Source organism: Manis javanica, chromosome 11, assembly GCF_040802235.1.
Source record: "Manis javanica isolate MJ-LG chromosome 11, MJ_LKY, whole genome shotgun sequence".
Classification (NCBI taxonomy): Eukaryota; Metazoa; Chordata; class Mammalia; order Pholidota; family Manidae; genus Manis; species Manis javanica.
In genome coordinates, this window is record NC_133166.1 from 97,007,247 (window position 1) to 97,025,716 (window position 18,470).

Consider the following 18,470-nt stretch of genomic DNA (forward strand, 5'->3'; position numbering starts at 1 on the left):
TTTGAGTTCTTTATAATCCTTTCCCTTCGCAGCTTTTTGTCTTATTGTTGAGCCATAAACTTCTTCATTTTCAACCTCCAGTGCCAATTATAGTCAGTACCCAGCATTTAATTGATACTGTGGGAAACTTGAATTGAAATATGTATGTCATTGACTGGTTTTGTTACCTTCATTAAACTATTTATTTTCCCACAGCTGTGTTCTGTACAGGTGGAAGAGATGGTAACATTATGGTCTGGGACACCAGATGCAACAAAAAAGGTAGTCTAGTTCCATTTTAATTTTGATAAATGTGGGATGGCTGCATACTTATTTTTACCGAGTTAGTGATTTCATCTGATTGCCACCAGAGAACACATGTTCATAATCCCCCATTTCTGCTCACTGTTCCAATTCTCAGGATCGAAGATTATTGTAAGTATTACCCTCCTTACGTACCTCATATTTTCTTCGGAAATACAGTGCCATTTACCTAAATTATTGATAGAGTTAAAAATTAATACATGGACTTACTGGTAAAGGATATTTTAATTTTTAAAATTTGGCTTTAAAGAACAGGATTAAATTAAATATAATTATGCTTAGATTGCCCCGTGATGCCACTAAGCAGAAAGCCATGATCATCTCTCTGCTTACTTTTTAAAAAAATATTTATTTTTTTAATAGACTATTTCCTAGAGTAGTTTTAGAGTCACAGCAAAACTGAGCAATAAGTACAGAGAGTTCTCTGTACTGATATACCCCCTTGCTCCACAGAGCCATTCCCATCCTCAACCTCCTGCTCCAGAGCTGGACATTTGCTGTGACTGATAAATCTACACTGACTTGTCATTATCACCAATGTCCATCTGTACTTTACCTTAGGGCTCGCTCGTGGTATTGTACATTCTGATGATTTTGATAAATGTATAATGGCATGTATTTACCGTTACAGTATCATGCAGAATAGTTTCACTGCTATTCTGTGCTCTGCCTGTTCATCCTGCCCTCCCGGCAAACCCCTGACAACCTATGATCTCTTACTGTCTCCATGGTTTCACCTTTCCCAGAATGTCATATAACTGGAATCATATAGTATGTAGCCTTTTCAGATGTGCTTTTCTCACTTAGTAATATGTAGTTAAGGCTCCTCGCTGTCTTTCATGGCTTTGTAGCTCTTTTTTTTTTTTTAAGCATCGAATAATAGACCATTGTCTGAATGTACCACAGTTTATTCATTTATTTACCTATACTGAAGGACATCTTGGTTGCTTCCAAGTTTTGGCAGTAAAACTGCTGTAAATATCCATGTGCTTATTTCCTTTTTATACATTATAATGTCACCAGAAGAGATATAGTACAGTAGCCCTGCTGGCTTATAATTTCACTAATCTAATAAAGAATATAATTAATTTTAAGATCTTTTGTATGTTACATTCAGCGTGGGAATAAAGTTCTAAAACATAAATCAATTTCCTTGGACTATCTTTCAGATGGATTTTATAGGCAAGTGAATCAGATCAGTGGAGCTCACAATACCTTAGACAAGCAAACCCCTTCAAAACCTAAGAAGAAACAGAATTCAAAAGGACTTGCTCCTTCTGTGGTAAGCTTTGATAGCTATCTATATACATGTGTGCAGATCTTAATAGTAGGAAAGAATCTCATTTTAGGGTATTTGGGGGCATAAAATACTAACTATAGATGAAGTAAATGAGAGCTTTGTTTCCTCTTATATCAGTGTTTTATTGCTTAATACTTATTTCATACCTGTAGTAGTGGTTCTCAGACTCTAGGGTGCAACAGAGTCACCTGGGAAGCATATTAAAAATTCAGCTTCATCCCTAGAGATCTCCATACGTACACTTATCTGCATATAATGTGATTCATTAGGATGCTACCGTTTGAAAAAACATACTAAGTGACCATGATACAGTTTTCTATGGGGGGAAGGAATTCCTGTTGTTTTCTTAATACAAACTACATAAAAGTGAGTTTTTTTTATATTTCTTAAAATATTTGGCAAACTATTATTAAATATATTGAGAAATATTTGGATAGAGATACCTCTCTAGCATCTTATGGTCAAAGCTCAAACAATGCCCATCATAAATCTTTTTTCTTAAAAAATAATTACTATTGCTCTTACTTTAATGTGCTTATTTTTCAAGCAATTCTGGTCTGTAGGGTCCCAGGTAATATTTTGGGACAGGGTGGCTGCTAAAACATTACTATTTAAAATTGTATACCATGTACAAGGAATCCAGATTGGTAAAGAAGAAGTTAAACTGTCACTATTTGCAGATGACATGATATTATACATAAAAACCCTAAAGACTCCAATCTAAAACTACTAGAACTAATATCGGAATTCAGCAAAGTTGCAGGGTACAAAATTAACATGCAGAAATCTGTGGCTTTTCTGTACACTAACAATGAACTAATAGAAAGAGAAATCAGGAAAACAATTCCATTCACAATAGCATCAAAAACAATAAAATACCTAGGAATAAACCTAACCAAGGAAGTGAAAGACCTATACCCTGAAAACTATAAGACACTCTTAAGAGAAATTAAAGAGGACACTAACAAATGGAAACTCATCCCATGCTCCTGGCTAGGAAGAATTAATATCACCAAAATGGCCATCCTGCCCAAAGCAATGTACAGATTCGATGTAATCCCTATCAAATTACCAACAGCATTCTTCAATGAACTGGAACAAATAGTTCTAAAATTCATATGGAACCACCAAAGACCCCAAATAGCCAAAGCAATCCTGTGAAGGAAGAAGAAAGTAGGGGGGATCTTGCTCCCCAACTTCAAGCTCTACTACAAAGCCACAGTAATCAAGACAATTTGGTACTGGCACAAGAACAGAGCCACAGACCAGTGGAACAGAATAGAGACTCCAGACATTAACCCAAACATATATGGTCAATTAATATTTGATAAAGGGGCCATGGACATACAATGGGGAAATGACAGTCTCTTCAACAGATGGTGCTGGCAAAACTGGACAGCTACACATAAGAGAATGAAACTGGGTCACTGTCTAACCCCATACACAAAAGTAAATTTGAAATGGATCAAAGACCTGAATGTAAGTCATGAAACCATAAAACTCTTAGAAAAAACATAGGCAAAAATCTCTTGGACATAAACATGAGTGACTTCTTCATGAACATATCTCCCCGGGCAAGGGAAACAAAGGCAAAAATGAACAAGTGGGACTATATCAAGCTGGAAAGCTTCTGTACAGCAAAGGACACCATCAATAGAACAAAAAGGTATCCTACAATATGGGAGAATATATTCATAAATGACAGATCCGATAAAAGGCTGACATCCAAAATATATAAAGAGCTCACGCACCTCAACAAACAAAAAGCAAATAATCCAATTAAAAAATGGGCAGAGGAGCTGAATAGATAGTTCTTTAAAGAAGAAATTCAGATGGCTAACAGACACATGAAAAGATGCTCCACATCGCTAATCATCAGAGAAATGCAAATTAAAACCACAATGAGATATCACCTCACACCAGTAAGGATCACTACCATCCGAAAGACAAACAACAAATGTTGGCGAGGTTGTGGAGAAAGGGGAACCCTCCTACACTGCCGGTGGGAATGTAAATTAGTTCAACCATTGTGGAAAGCAGTATGGAGATTCCTCAAAAAGCTCAAAATAGAAATACCATTTGACCCAGGAATTCCACTTCTAGGAATTTACCCCAAGAATGCAGCAGCCCAGTTTGAAAAAGACAGATGCACCCCTATGTTTATCGCAGTGCTATTTACAATAGCCAAGAAATGGAAGCAACCTGAGTGTCCATCAGTAGATGAATGGATAAAGAAGATGTGGTACATTTACACAATGGAATATTATTCAGCCATAAGAAGAAAACAAATCCTACCATTTGCAACAACATGGATGAAGCTAGAGGGTATTATGCTCAGTGAAATAAGCCAGGCAGAGAGAGACAAGTACCAAATGATTTCACTCATATATAGAGTATAAGAACAAAGAAAAACTGAAGGAACAAAACATCAGCAGACTCACAGAACCCAAGAATGGACTAACAGTTACCAAAGGGAAAGGGACTGAGGAGGATGAGCGGAAAGGAGAGATAAGGGCAGGGGAAAAGAAAGGGGGTGTTACAATTAGCATGTGTAATGTGGGGAGGGGGCACGGGGAGGGAGGGCTGTACAACACAGAAGACGAATAGGGATTCTGCAGCATCTTACTACGTTGATGGACAGTGACTGTAATGGGGTTTGTCTGGGGGACTTGGTGAAGGGGGAGCCTAGTAAACATAATGTTCTTCATGTAATTGTAGATTAATGATACCAAAAAAGAAATTGTATACCATGAACAGGACATAGGCATGAATGGAAACTGACAGGGTTAGCATATGGTCTTTGGAGGCTAGATGAAATTTAAAGGAGTAACATTTCAGACACTTAATCAGATTCTGAACCAAGAAGACTTGTTAATTGCAATTAGGAGGTGAAATGCCATTGAGCTCCCTTAAATTTTTCAGAGCATGTAATTATCTTTTATCCATAATTCTTCAGAGAGTCCTATATGAGTAGGCAGATTATGATATTTTACAGATAAAACAGGCACAGAAAAGTTAATTGAGCTTCCTAAGGATACAAGCTTATTAGCAGGACTGATTCTAAGAACTAGTGGGCTTAGACAAATGAAATCTTTTAATCACCAGTTCATTTCTTAAGTACAAGAAAAAAGTGTTAATAACACTCCTGATTATTACTTCATGGTCATTATTTAGGTAATTTCCTTGCTACAACTACTTCTTGGTCAGCATATATCTGACTAGGATCTTTGGAGAGAGGATTTAGTCTAATTCAGAGTTTGGAGGGAAAAGCCATCGTTTTAGCACCACGATCTCATGATGATGAAAATTATGATACTGAGAACAGGATTTTCCTCTTTTGTTTTTCTTCCTTGTGCTGTTAGGATTTCCAGCAGAGTGTTACTGTGGTCCTCTTTCAGGATGAGAATACATTAGTCTCAGCAGGTGCTGTGGATGGGTAAGAGTATTTTTTGGCCCTTTTGATGAGGTCTTTTTCATAAACTGTAATGGGGAAGTCCCCTAGTTCCATTATAATTGAATGTGTGTGCTTTTAAATTTTGACATAGTATCCACCTGAGAAGAGAAACTATAGATCATGCTGGAAAATACCTAGTTAAAACTCAGTCAAATACTTAAATGAGATAATACATTTGCCACACTTCGCACATTACTTAGCACATGGGAGAAGTACTGGCTGCTGCTGCTATCACAAAAGCATGGGTAGTAGCTTGCTTGTCTGCAGTATCATTAAGTCAATGATTCTTACTTTGAGGAGTAAAATTTCTATTACTCTGGATTTTATCTTCTCAAGTTTATTAATATCCTAAGAAAAGGAATCTGATTCTGGGCATGTAGCTGGTGTTTCTGGGAATAATCTGTCTAGCCTGATTATTGTAAGGCTTAATGACTTTCACATACCTGCCATCCGTAATTGGTCTGAATTTCAGCTTCCGAATAAGTTTGTGGTTCTTCTCAATTAGTTGCTTTGTGAAAACATCAGTTCCTTATTTTTAAGCAACCTTCTTTGCCTATTATATCTCCCAAGACATTCCTCCCTTCAAAAACGTAATTTAAAAAGATGATGGCTTAATAAACTAGGATTTCCATAGTGTCCCTGGGACACTACAACTCTTCGGTGGATCAAATTGTGGCACAAATGAAGGATTATCTAAAGGTTATTAGTTGTACTTGTGAATGGCTGTGAAAGCTTGCTCTATTTATTTCCAAGGATACCCTTTTGTACCAAGCTTATGTTTACAAGTTGCCTACAAACTAAATGTAGAGGATTAAGACAATTATCTCAATAGATGAAATGAAAAAATACTTTATTTCAAAGGAAAGTTTTTTAGGCTAGATTTCTGAAAAAGTTACATATAAAGATATAGCTACATGACCAGAGCTTGTTACTTAACGATGTCAAAGGTTACATGCAGAGTGTTAAAGGCTAAGGAAGTGATTTTTTTCCTGAAAACAATGAAACAAGGACTATCAGGGCCCAACCTTCATCTTCCTTTTCCGCTCCCTTGAAGTAAATTCAAGGTAACTCATCACTGGGTCAGAGCACATCTGTTTCCGTTCTGCCAGAATTCTTAGCCTGACATTAGAGACAACAGTGTGAGGTAGTTTAATCTGTTTCCCAATAAGATATCCTTCACTGTATCTGTTAATGTAGCAGAGGGGTTAGATTAAAAGTCGTTTCACGTTCAGTATAGTTGAAATCAGTTGGGGTTGGAAAAGGACAACAAAATAATTATTTCTTTACCTTTTTTCTTAGGGTAATCAAAATATGGGATTTACGTAAAAATTACACTGCTTATCGACAAGAACCCATAGCATCTAAGACTTTCCTGTATCCAGGTAGCAGCACTCGAAAACTAGGTGAGCCTTAGCGTGGCCTGCTGGATTCTGTAGGACTTCTTTGGAGATGTGAGTTCTGGCTAAAATTTAAAAAATAAATATCAAGCTTATTTTCAGCAACATAGACTTGAGAAACTCTAATATGTAGTTGTATCTTTTTGAGATTCAAAATATAAAAACTCAGAAGAATATCTTTGGTTTGTATGAATTTTGGGGAAGATTTCTGATGATTCCAGTGGAATGATCTTTTTGCCTCAACGTTTTCACCTCGGTTCTACACACTGTAATTAAGACATGCTAACTGAAGTTTCCTTTTTCCAGGATACTCAAGTCTGATTTTGGATTCCACTGGCTCTACTTTATTTGCCAACTGCACAGATGACAGCATCTACATGTTCAATATGACTGGATTAAAGACTTCTCCAGGTAAGAGCTTAGTCATTCCTTACTGAGAAGCTAATATGGTTTTTTTTGTTAATGATAATTGTTGATTTTTTTTTCTAAACCAGATTTATTAAGACATATGAGGACTTTTTTTATTAGTTCCAGTGATGTTTTCACAGGTGTACTTTGCTTGTGATGATTTCACAAGTAAACAATCCTGCTCTATATGGTGACTTAATTTTATTTTAATAGTGAGTCTCTCCTGAATTATACCCCTTTGGCTTAATTTAGAATAATCTCAATTTTTGTGGCATAGAGAAGGCTATTCTGCTCAACTCCTGAAGGTTATTCATTAAAATTAGGGGGCTGAATTTTTTAAGCCCCTAAAGTAGTTCCTATCTACCTTAGCCTTCTCCTTAATGTTGGACAGAGGCTGTTTTATCTGTAGGTGCTTTTCCCAACCGCACCTTTTTTTTCTTCTCCAAGAAAATCAAAAGTAGAATTTGATATTTAAAGCTGATAAATGACATTTTTAAAAAGAAACTGAAGTTTCTCAGGCACTCTCTAATAGGATTATTTGGACACTTTAATTTTAAGAACATTATCAATTACTTAAGCAAGCTACATTATTAGTAATCTAGTCCTTCCTCAGGCATAGCTCTATCAGAAACAGACTTTTGAATTCTATGACCAATTCCCAGAGCTATCCAGTCCCTAGTAAAAGTAAGATGTGCTGTTAAGTGAGAAAGCTCAGAATAGTACACAGTTCACTGGGCTCTTCCAGAACTTTCCAAAGACTACCCCATGCCATTTTTAGGACTTTGAGATCTGTGGCAGCATACAGTTGACATTTCCAGTGCCCTGGATTAGGTCTGGTATTGTCTAAAACAGAGCAAGAGTATTTGGAAAAGGAAAGCAGTTTTATAGCTTCTTTTGCCATTTTCCTAAATGGAATCAGAACTTGGACAACTTCTAAATTCTTAGTCATGTAAAATAGACTTTTCAAAATCTTTACTTGAAAGATAAAAGCTTAATCCTAATTACATTATCAGATGTTCAAAAGCTGTTTCTATATCATTTTGTTACTATGGCACTACTTCTTATCCCTCAGCCATCAAACAAGTAGTTTAGTAACCTTTTTCCTGTGTTCTTAAAATAATGTGACCAGTTCTCATAGATAGATAGATAGATAGATAGATAGATAGATAGATAGATAGATAGATAGATAGATAGATACTGTTCCTTAGAAACTGAAGGACAGGTGTGTGTGTGTGTGTGTGTGTGTGTGATTTACAGCATTGTGTTATATATTAAGTGGTGTTCATAAGGACCACTGTGAAGTACTTTAATAAAGCATTTTAAGAACCCTAATTGTCATAAAAGATTAATTAGAGTTAACCAAAGCCAGCATAGGTTTTAGGAGGATTTTTTGCTGGTTTGAAACATTTATAGTATACTTCATGCTAGTCTTTCTTAGACCAGCAGAGGGCAATAAATACTAAAGGTGTAATGGGAAATTTTGTCTGTAGTTTTCCATTCAGTGTGTAGTTGAAAAAGATGAACATTTGTAGTTTTGGAGCTGTATTCAGAATAAAAGGAGCCTGCTTATTTTGTGGGGCTTTATCTATTATGGTAGGTCTAAAATGTATGTATCTGAATTGATTCACATCTTGCTTAACTTGCACAGTAAAAGTGTTTGATATGGAGAATATTTGATACGTAGGCTTTTTCTTAAAAAGCTACAAATACAAGATTGTTTTCCAGTTTTATTCGGGCAGAAGGAGGGGATTTCTGTGAGTACTTATGGAACTTACAGAACTAAGGGACTACTAAGTCCCTTAATAACTCTTTTCCTTCTGTTAAAGATGGGAATGAATTTTTTTTTCCTGCCTAAATGTATCCTTAAATTCTTTAATAACTGAAATTTTTTTCTTTTATTTCCTAGTAGTTTTCTGATACAGAAGGCCTCAGATTTGCTCTCCTTAGGATAAGAGCCTGTCGAATACATTTACTTGCCCTTTTACTATGGGTGATGATAAATCTGAATCTGAAGGCTAAACCTAACCTAGTTGAAATATCTTATCTATGAGCATATATACAAGCTATTTCTACATACAGCCTATTTGAAGTGCTGGATTAAAATGATGCACATATCCCAGATAAGCTATCCATAAATCTTAACTCTTTTCACTGATTATTTTACCTATTCATGCAACAAATGCTTGAAGATCTTTGTTCAAGGTATTATAAGGTCTAGTGAGGAAAGAATAAGATATGAAATTTATCCTCAAATTTGAAGAGGAAGAAAGACCAATGTATTATGCAAAGGAAAAAGTCCTGTCCTGGGCTGAGGAGAGAGGGTCTAATAAAGACATTTTACTAAAAAGGTTGGACATTGACTCCATTTTTGTCCTTTAAGAATGTTTTTCATCACTTCTCTATAGCCAGCTCCATACCAAGTATTTGGGCTTATGTCATGAGATTGGGTCTAATATAAAGCCTCTTTATAGGATTTCCTTTATTTTTCTGCCATTTCCACCTTCTTTCTTTTGGTTTACATAACTTGACTCTCTGCTTCAGTAATCAATAACCTAATAAAATTTGTTAGAACATGTATGCTGTCTGCATTTATTTGAACTCTGGAAATAACAAGACCCAAGCAATTTGATTTTTTTCCTCTGGCAGTGGCTGTCTTCAGTGGACATCAGAACTCTACCTTTTATGTCAAGTCCAGCCTTAGTCCAGATGACCAGTTTTTAGTCAGTGGCTCAAGTGATGAAGCTGCCTATATCTGGAAGGTAAGTTGCCAAACTTGCCCCACAAATGTCAGACTAAACTATTCTTGCAAATATTTCTTCTGTCCAAGGTGGGGTAAGTTCCACGTAAACACACACTGTTTTTCTCTATCAGGTGTCCAGTGAAAGTTGCTTCTTGCCTCTTCCTATAACTGAAAGCTCACTCTAAATGTCACAGAATATTATCACACTTTCATGGCCAGAGTGTCCCAGAAATTGACAATCCAAACCCACCAACAGTTTCACAAGTTATCAGAAAATTGAGAATTCAGAAGACTGAAAAGAAACAACTACTTTGTCCTGCTTCCTGGGAAAACACAGTGTACTGCCTTTCTGCCTTGTGTTTTCAAACTCTCATTCAAAATATAGTAGTTTGATCCCTAGGATCCTGCACCCAAATCACCAGTAGAGCTTTGCACCAAGCACTCCACTCAAAACCATTTGTATAATAAAGTGTTCTTTACTCTCTTATCTTACAAGTGGCCAATCTTCAGGCTACTAAAATAGATGTGGCTGCTTTATCAGTTTTACATATGTTTCATGCATTATTTAAATTTTTTGATTTTACAGATTTCCCATTTCTGTTACAGAAATTTATATATATTTTACTGCTTTAAGTAACAGTGATTCTGATGTGACTACTGTAAACTAAGAAATTTAAAGCTGTCCATTTGAAGTCTGGTGGAGAAAATTGAAATTTTACATAATAAGTAGCACTTGCTGGCCACCAAAAATGGCTCTAATGGAAAGATAGAAATGTTGGGAGTTCAGAGAAAGAAGAATATTAAAGCATTATTTTCCTAGGGCTAGATATTAATTATTTCCTTAATTGCCCCAAGTTTCAAAGATATCCTTGACATTAGTGAATTAAATGATCAGAATTCATACATTTTGGATTTTAGAGTCATAATGTCTAAAACCTTATAAACCCATAGGTTCAATATTATCAAATACCTTCTCAGAAGAAAAATTCTTTCTTAGTCCTGCCAACTTCCAGGAAGTCATATCTTTAATGTTGTCTTGACAAGGGTAAAACTTGTCAGGTATGAAGCATAATTCTTCAGTTTAGTTTCATCTGGTCCTGGGGGAAATACTAAAAAATGATTTCTCTGTATGCCAAGAGTTGCAAAAATGCAACACCATGTAACGCCATCCTAGATGGTCACAAGGTGGAGATAGTGTTCTACCCAAGATGCTTCTGTGTTGGGCTCACTTCTACCACAAGCATGTTTCTTTTATTTATTTATTTTATTATTTTTTAAATTTTATTTTGGTATCATTAATCTACAATGACATGAAGGACATTATGTTCACTAGGCTCCCCCCCTCACCAAGTCCCCCCGACATACCTGTTCACAGTCACTGTCCATCAACATAGTAAGATGCTGTAAAATCACTACTTGTCCTCTCTGTGTTGCACAGCCCTCCCCATGCCCCCCCACACTATACATGTTAATCGTAATGCCCCCTTTCTTTTTTCCCGCCCTTATCCCTCCCTTCCCACCCATCCTCCCCAGTCCCTTTCCCTTTGGTAACTGTTAGTCCATTCTTGGGTTCTGTGCTTCTGCTGCTGTTTTGTTCCTTCAGTTTTCTTTTGTTCTTATGCTCCACATATGAGTGAAATCATTTGGTACTTGTCTTTCTCCGCCTGGCTTATTTCACTGAGCATAATACCCTCTAGCTCCATCCATATTGTTGCAAATGGTAGGATCTGTTTTTTTCTTATAGCTGAGCGATATTCCATTGTGTATATGTACCACATCTTCTTTATCCATTCATCTACTGATGGACATTTAGGTTGCTTCCATATCTTGGCTACTGTAAATAGTGCACCGATAAACATAAGGGTGCATCTCTCTTTTTCTAACGGAGTGCTGCATTCTTAGGGTAAATTCCTAGAAGTGGAATTCCTGGGTCAAATGATATTTCTATTTTGAGTATTTTGAGGAACCTCCATATTGCTTTCCACAACGGTTGAACTAATTCACATTCCCACCAGCAGTGTAGGAGGGGTCCCCTTTCTCCACAACCTCACCAACATTTGTTGTTGTCTGTCTTTTGGATGGTGGCCATCTTTACTGGTGTGAGATGATATCTCATTGTGGTTTTAATTTGCATTTCTCTGATGATTAGCGATGTGGAGCATGTTTTCATGTGTCTGTTGGCCATCTGCATTTCTTCTTTAGAGAACTGTCTATTCAGCTCCTCTGCCCATTTTTTAATTGGATTATTTGCTTTTTGTTTGTTGAGGTGTGTGAGCTCTTTATTGTTTCTTTTATTTGTTGTTTTAAATAATGAAAATTTGCTAATAAAATATGTACTTGAGACCCTCCCCATCTTGTGATAATAGGTTTTTACCAAGCTTCTTGTCTATAAAATTCTTCTGACTTAAGCTTTAAACTTTAACAGTTTATAGCACTAGCAATAATTCTTCTGTCTTATATTTTAAATTTTGAGTTTCAAATTTGATCTTATGCTTATCAGTTTAATAGAAAGATTTTGTTCTTACCGCAGTCTGTGTCTTTTCAAGTTTCTTTCTTCTTAAAAAAAAAAAATCAGGCATACCAAAAAGTATAATAAAGGATTATGCAAGAAATACTTAATGTACTGATCATTTTTAAAAATCAGTTTCTTAATTATCTTATGATTATGTATATATAGTTATGAATGCTATATATGTATGTGTATATATATGTAGATAGAGTTTTAGTGCCAGTTCTTAAAAGTTCCTCCCTAGTCTTCTTCTCTGGTACAAAGGCCTTTTTCTGTTGTTTCAGGGAATGAGAATTGAGGGATACTTCCTCTCTTTAAAGACACACTGTAAAGATACTTGGCTGTTGTTAGTAACCCATTTTCAGACATCGAGTCAGTGGCTGTCACTTACATGGGTGACCTTTTCTGAATTCCTAGGCTGGGTCACACGTCAATGCTGAATGATGTGGTTCAGACATGATGTTCTCCTGCCTGTCCACACGTAACTCAGTGTGCAGGCTCTGATATTTGAGATACTGGCCAGCTTACTGCTCCTAAAATTGAATTCGCCCGGTGAGGTGGCTCAGTTTCTCTTTTCCATGATAAAAAAAGAGGGGGGCAGAGTGGGAAGGAGTTTAAGAACAATTCCATGCAAGCTGAGTTTCCAAACTGTTAGGCTGTCTTACAACTAACTGCGGTGTTTCCAAGAGGTCAGAATTCTCTCAAGTATTGGTATTTTTCCTGGGCTAAATAAAAAGCCCATGGGCACAAGAAACATAGTAAAAGAAGGGAGTTTCAGATCTTAAGACAGGAAAGAATGGCCTTTTAATTCTTACCACTGTCCAGCAAAGGGGAGATATAATATAGTTAGATTCTCTAATAGGGGGTCCAAAACTTAAAAAATTTTTTTAATTACTATTATATTTTTTCTTTTAAATTTACTACCCAATGTCACATCCCCAGCCCAACCCCCTCCTTCCTGGTTCATTTTTGATACAGCCACTGAATAGAATTGAAGCAGTTATAAATAAACTGATTTGGCAGTTATTCTACCACTGACTGGCAAAACATTGAGCCTGACACTTTAGGAAGTGTAAATGATCTCATGGCAGAAACAAAGGTTAGATTTGGTTTCCAACTGGACAGAGTAAGGAGTTTGTTTGTTTTTTTTTTTAAGGAAAGGTGCTGATCTTTTCTTGCTGGTTTAAGTATACAAAATCCTTCATGACATCTGTAGATCAGAGCCAGTTCTTCCAGAGGTACTGTCATAGGTCTGGGAGTTTTAACTTTGGTATTCTTCATACCTTGAATTAAGATCTTTATTCTATAACAACTAGAATATATAAGAGAAAACAATTTTCTGTGTTTTGACCATCCCCAGAATTGCATAGACGTAAATGTCTCTTGGATTTAATAGTCTTCTCTTCCTTAAAGTAGAAATTTGATAATAAAGTAAGAATAATAATATGACAGTAAATAATTTAAAAGTCAAGGGAGACTTTTTAAAAAATGAAATAATGTAATTTTGGTAATGGTTTTGTAATAACAAAATGTTAAGTTTTTTTGAATAAAAATGAAGGATTTAAAAGCCACCAGAGTTTCACTATAGGAAATTAGTCTTTCTTGACATAGTCCCTGAGTGCACTGTACCATAGTAGGATAGTTCTAAACTGAAAACACGTAACTTATGTTCATAAAAATGTGTTGGACATTAGTTCTTGTTTCAGTACACAACATGCACATCCCTCCATTTTTTTTGTTAGGATATAATTCATTTAATATACAATTCAGCTTTTTAGTCATTTTAAAGTGTACGATGCAGTGTTTTGAGTATAATCACAATATTATGCAACCATCACCACTATCTCATTCCCAAACATTTTCATCATTCTAAAAACAAACCCCATACCATTTAAGAGTCATTCTCCATTCCCCATTTTTCCCAGTCCCTGGCAACCACATAACCTATATTCTGTCTCTGTGGATTTGTCCATTCTGGACATTTCCTATAAATGGAATCATACAATGTATGCTCTTTTATGTCTGGCTTCTTTGACTAACCACATGTCTTTAAGGTTTGTCCATGTTCTTACATGTATAAGTAATACTTTATTCCTTTTTATAGCTAAATATTCCATGGTCAGACCACGTTTTATTTTTCCATTCATTAGTTAAGGGGCATTATGCCACTTTTTGGTTTATGAATAAAGCTACCACGAATATTCATGTATGAGTGTTTATTTGAACATGTTTTCAGTTCTTCTGGGTGTATATACCTAATGGTAGAATTTCTGGGTCATATGGCAATTCTGTGTTTACCTTTGTGAGGAACCTTCCCTCTACCTCTAATGCTATATAAAGTGCCAGGCTTAACAAATACTGACTTTTTTTGTCATTTTTATTCCTACTTCATTATCAAATTGTAAAAAAGTTTTCCAAAGGGTCTATCCTTTGTTTTTAATCTTAGGTCCTATAGATAAATGCAGAAACATACATGCATTTTTTTCTTGAAATTTATTTTAATCCTTTGTGTACACAGTTAGGTTATTCTAGGTATCGTAATGAGGAAGGAGCAGTATCACGAAATGACAGCTAGAGTCAGTGCATAGAGTAACCAGGGGAGTAAATAATGTGTTTCTACCAGAGAGGGCTGAGGGGCATGAGGATTTCCTCTTCCTTTTAACTTGCTACCAGCCCTGGGTGGGTCTTGGGTGAAAAGAAACTTAGTGGGCCAGGCCATCCCAAAGGAGGATGAAGGAGAATTTCCGTGACTGCCGAGATAGTTAGAGAGCATCCTGAATCCCTTTGCTGGACTGTGCTGTCTGTGTTACTGTTCTCAGGATTGTAGGACTAAACAGTAAGTGAGGCCCTTTTAGATAATACTCAGGAAAAACTTCCTTCTGTTAGACTTTAATTAGGCCACCAAGGTAAATTAGACTCTGTTCTTTGTGTACTTTTGCTTTTTGAATCATTATATATGTGCCTTGTAACCCAAGAGAGGAGGAGTAATAATTGAGTTGGATAACCTTATAAATCAATGTGTCAGATCTCTTAACTATAATCTGAGGAATCTATTAAGTTTACTTAGTCATTCTCATAAATATTCTTTCCAGCGTCACCTCCACTTTCTTCATATAAATGATCAATGATTCAGAGCCTCAAGAAAATGAAAAGAGAATAATTTCTCTTTTTCAAATGCATGTGCTAATAATAGTTATTTGAGTTTGTACTCCCCATATTGTGCTGATTAATTCCCATGGCCTGTGAAAGGGATTGACAGCTTTTGAATTAGTCAGCTGTCAAATGCATATCACTAGTGACATCCAATGAGGGGGAAAATATTCTTAGTCACATCTATAGTACTGCACAATGTGACCCTTCTTTATACATTAAAATTAGTAAAATGTAGCAATATTTAACTTGAAGACCCAAGATTTCTTTAAGCTAATGAACTGAAATGAAATTTTAGAGGAATTATTTTTCCAAAAAGGATACCAGAGTGCCTTGTAAAATATTTTTTATACATGAAGGTGTATAACTTTGGTAAAAGTCAGTCGTTTGGAAGAAAGACTATCATCCTCTTGTCTCAAGAGAGCTGGTAGCATGTCTCAGGTACCTTGAGGATTTAGTTTCTGGAAGTAGCTGACTAGAGAAGATCTGAAAATGTCTAGGCTATGTAAAAGGAGGACTCTACTAGAAATGTACTATGCAGCAGCTGAAGTGAATCCTTCCAGAAAGTCTAGCAGCTAAGAGGTGAGGGACAATGTCAGTCTTGAATTCTAGTCAGACTATGTATAGCTAGGTAGTCCTGATTTGAGATAAGACTTATCCTGATTTCTAAGCTCACATTATTTGCTTTCTTTGTCTGTTTTCTTTCTGTTTTTTCAGATCAGTGACAAAAATACTTTCATTGCTGATTGGGACTCTTTTTCTGAGCTAGAACTAGGCATGTCTGGGGGCCTTTGTTAACAATCCAAAAGCTCTCCAGGGAGCAAATATGGAGAGATTCAAAGCCTTTATCTGGGAGGTCTGACACTGCTCTGCTGACTTGCTTGTTTCTTTGATGGCACCTAGGTCTCCACACCCTCCTGTCCTCCTACTGTGCTCCAGGGTCATTCTCAAGAGGTCACATCAGTGTGCTGGTGTCCTGCAGACTTCACAAAGGTTTGTAAAAAAATCTGTTGTTTTAAAAATTAGATCACTGTTTTGTAGGTTTTCCCAAAGTTAGTTTGAGAGTTATATAGACTTTCATGTTTAAATACAGGTTTAAAAGATCTAGAGGCCAACCAGGGCCTTTATCATCATTAGTCATACATAACTTTGCTTTTCTCTACAAAGAGAGAAACTGTATTATGCACTAAGGAATAAGGATGGATTTGTTAGACCCCCCAAAATCCCTCCCTCCTTTGTTAAACATAGATTTCATCTTAAAATCTCAGGTAAAAAGAAAATCTAATGGAAAAATTAGTCTTTCTAGCTTTCTACATATTATCAATTATTATAGGTAACATCTTGACTGTTCTTCACAATCCAGTCCAGGTTCTCACGTGCATAAAAATGCTTTCTGTGAAGTCTTAACATGTTAGGTTATCTGTGGCTAAACTACACAGAAGTAGCTCCAAAATGTTTTAGACACTCTTAAAAGAAGAAAATATGCTCACTTACAAAAAAATTTTTTTCAATAGTGATACATAAAACAAACAAAAATCTGAAATGTAGTCCAGAAACATAAACTCCATGTACATGCAGAGGCTTCATATAATAGTAGCCCAAGTTACACTCACTCTCCCAGACTCTGCTGCCTCTGGTCTTTGGGTTATTCTCTATTTGTAGGAAATGGCACTTCTGTGGAGATCTCCCCTTTCATGTATGATGCTTTGAACTTTGTTGCCTGTTGTTCCCATCTGCCTATCTTCCAGAAACTTCTCATGATCTGTCCCCCTAATGGCATCCCTGCTAGCTTTCCAGCTATGGATTTCTTCTGATTTCTGTATTCCTGTATAACTATTTCCATGCTCACTTTCATAATAGGCCTTTATGAAATCGTTGATTTAATCACCAATAATTACATTCCAATAACATTTTTTACTCTGAGATTCCATGTAACTTCCAGTGAAATAACTACGTTTAACATGGAGTTTTGTATCTTCATAGAACTTAACTAAAATGAAGGTTTAAAAAATTATTCAGTTAATTATGTCATCTTTTTTCAACCATTGTATATTGTCCTTATCTCTGCACAGAAAAGACTCAAAGGAAGTGGCATGGCCATTTACCTATACTAATCTAATGACCACCTTTTTAAAATGTTCTTTAAAATAATTTTGTCACTAGCCTAGAATTAGGAAGATAAAATATGGTTTATGAAAAAAATGATCTAGCTTATAAAATTGGGAAAACTTGGATTTTAGTTCTAGCCATGCCACTTAATTGTAGTGACCTTGGGCACATAACTTTGTTACCATTTTATCAATGAGGTTATTTGTGTACATGTCTCATTATATTGTGAGAGTTAACTAAGATAAAGAATGTAAATTGTCAGACACATAATAGGTGCTCTGTAAATAAGAACTCTTATTAATAGACTATAGAGTACCTGGGGATTCCAGGCATTTTTTGTTTGAGCACTTAAATATGTGTGTCTTCTTTTGGCCTCCCAGTAAGGAAAGGAAAAAGCTGCCAGTCTCTTGGGGGCCAATACTCAGAGTATGTGTTCTTTTTTCTCTCTCTCTTTAGTGACTGAAATAGAGAAATTATATAAACAAATGCTGGGGAACAGCTCTGGTACCAGTGGCCATTTGCCACAAGCTCTTCCAGCTGGACTTTCTCTGCCATAAAAGGCTTGAGACCAAGATCAGGAATGGTCAGATATTTTTAAAGGGGCAAAGGTTATTTTTAACTTCTTTCAGCCTAGTGAACTTGTTGTTTTCCCAGACTGCTCCTTTACCTATCTGAAAAAGAATCTCAAAGGAATGGTTTCATTCTACTTGTCACAGCCTACTAGAGTAATAGATGAATCTGATCTTGGAATAATCCCATTTCTTCAGAAATAAGTCAGAACATGCAAAATTCAGAAGAAGCTCATAGATATTGAATGTCAGTAATATGCATTGATTGATCATGTAAGAGAAAGTAAAAAAGGTATCTTAATTATAGATTTCATAGTTTCATAGAAGGTGATAAAGATTATGACTTGCCCAACGTCTTGAGAATAACATAAAATGAATCTGGCTTTATAGTAGAGGTTAGGTAAGATAACTGGTAAGAAAAGACATACCAGTAGAATGTATATAAAGAAGAAATTAGAGGATCCACTTCTTTGGAAATTTAGAATGATTCCTGAAAGCAAGGAATAGAAGTATATGATCTTTCAGATATCA

General features: G+C 35.9%; 1 protein-coding gene across 4 annotated transcripts in view; it reads left to right on the top strand.

Moving 5' to 3' along the window:
• DTL (denticleless E3 ubiquitin protein ligase homolog) overlaps positions 1-18,470 on the top strand; it is a 132,623-nt gene that overhangs the window by 12,159 nt on the left and 101,994 nt on the right. For all 4 annotated transcript variants that reach the window (XM_073216968.1, XM_073216967.1, XM_073216969.1 and 1 more), the window contains exons 6-12: positions 196-261; positions 1,473-1,585; positions 4,966-5,039; positions 6,357-6,460; positions 6,761-6,865; positions 9,509-9,621; positions 16,165-16,254. In XM_073216968.1, coding sequence (XP_073073069.1) covers positions 196-261; positions 1,473-1,585; positions 4,966-5,039; positions 6,357-6,460; positions 6,761-6,865; positions 9,509-9,621; positions 16,165-16,254 — 665 coding nt within the window. The remainder of the gene's footprint in view (positions 1-195; positions 262-1,472; positions 1,586-4,965; positions 5,040-6,356; positions 6,461-6,760; positions 6,866-9,508; positions 9,622-16,164; positions 16,255-18,470) is intronic.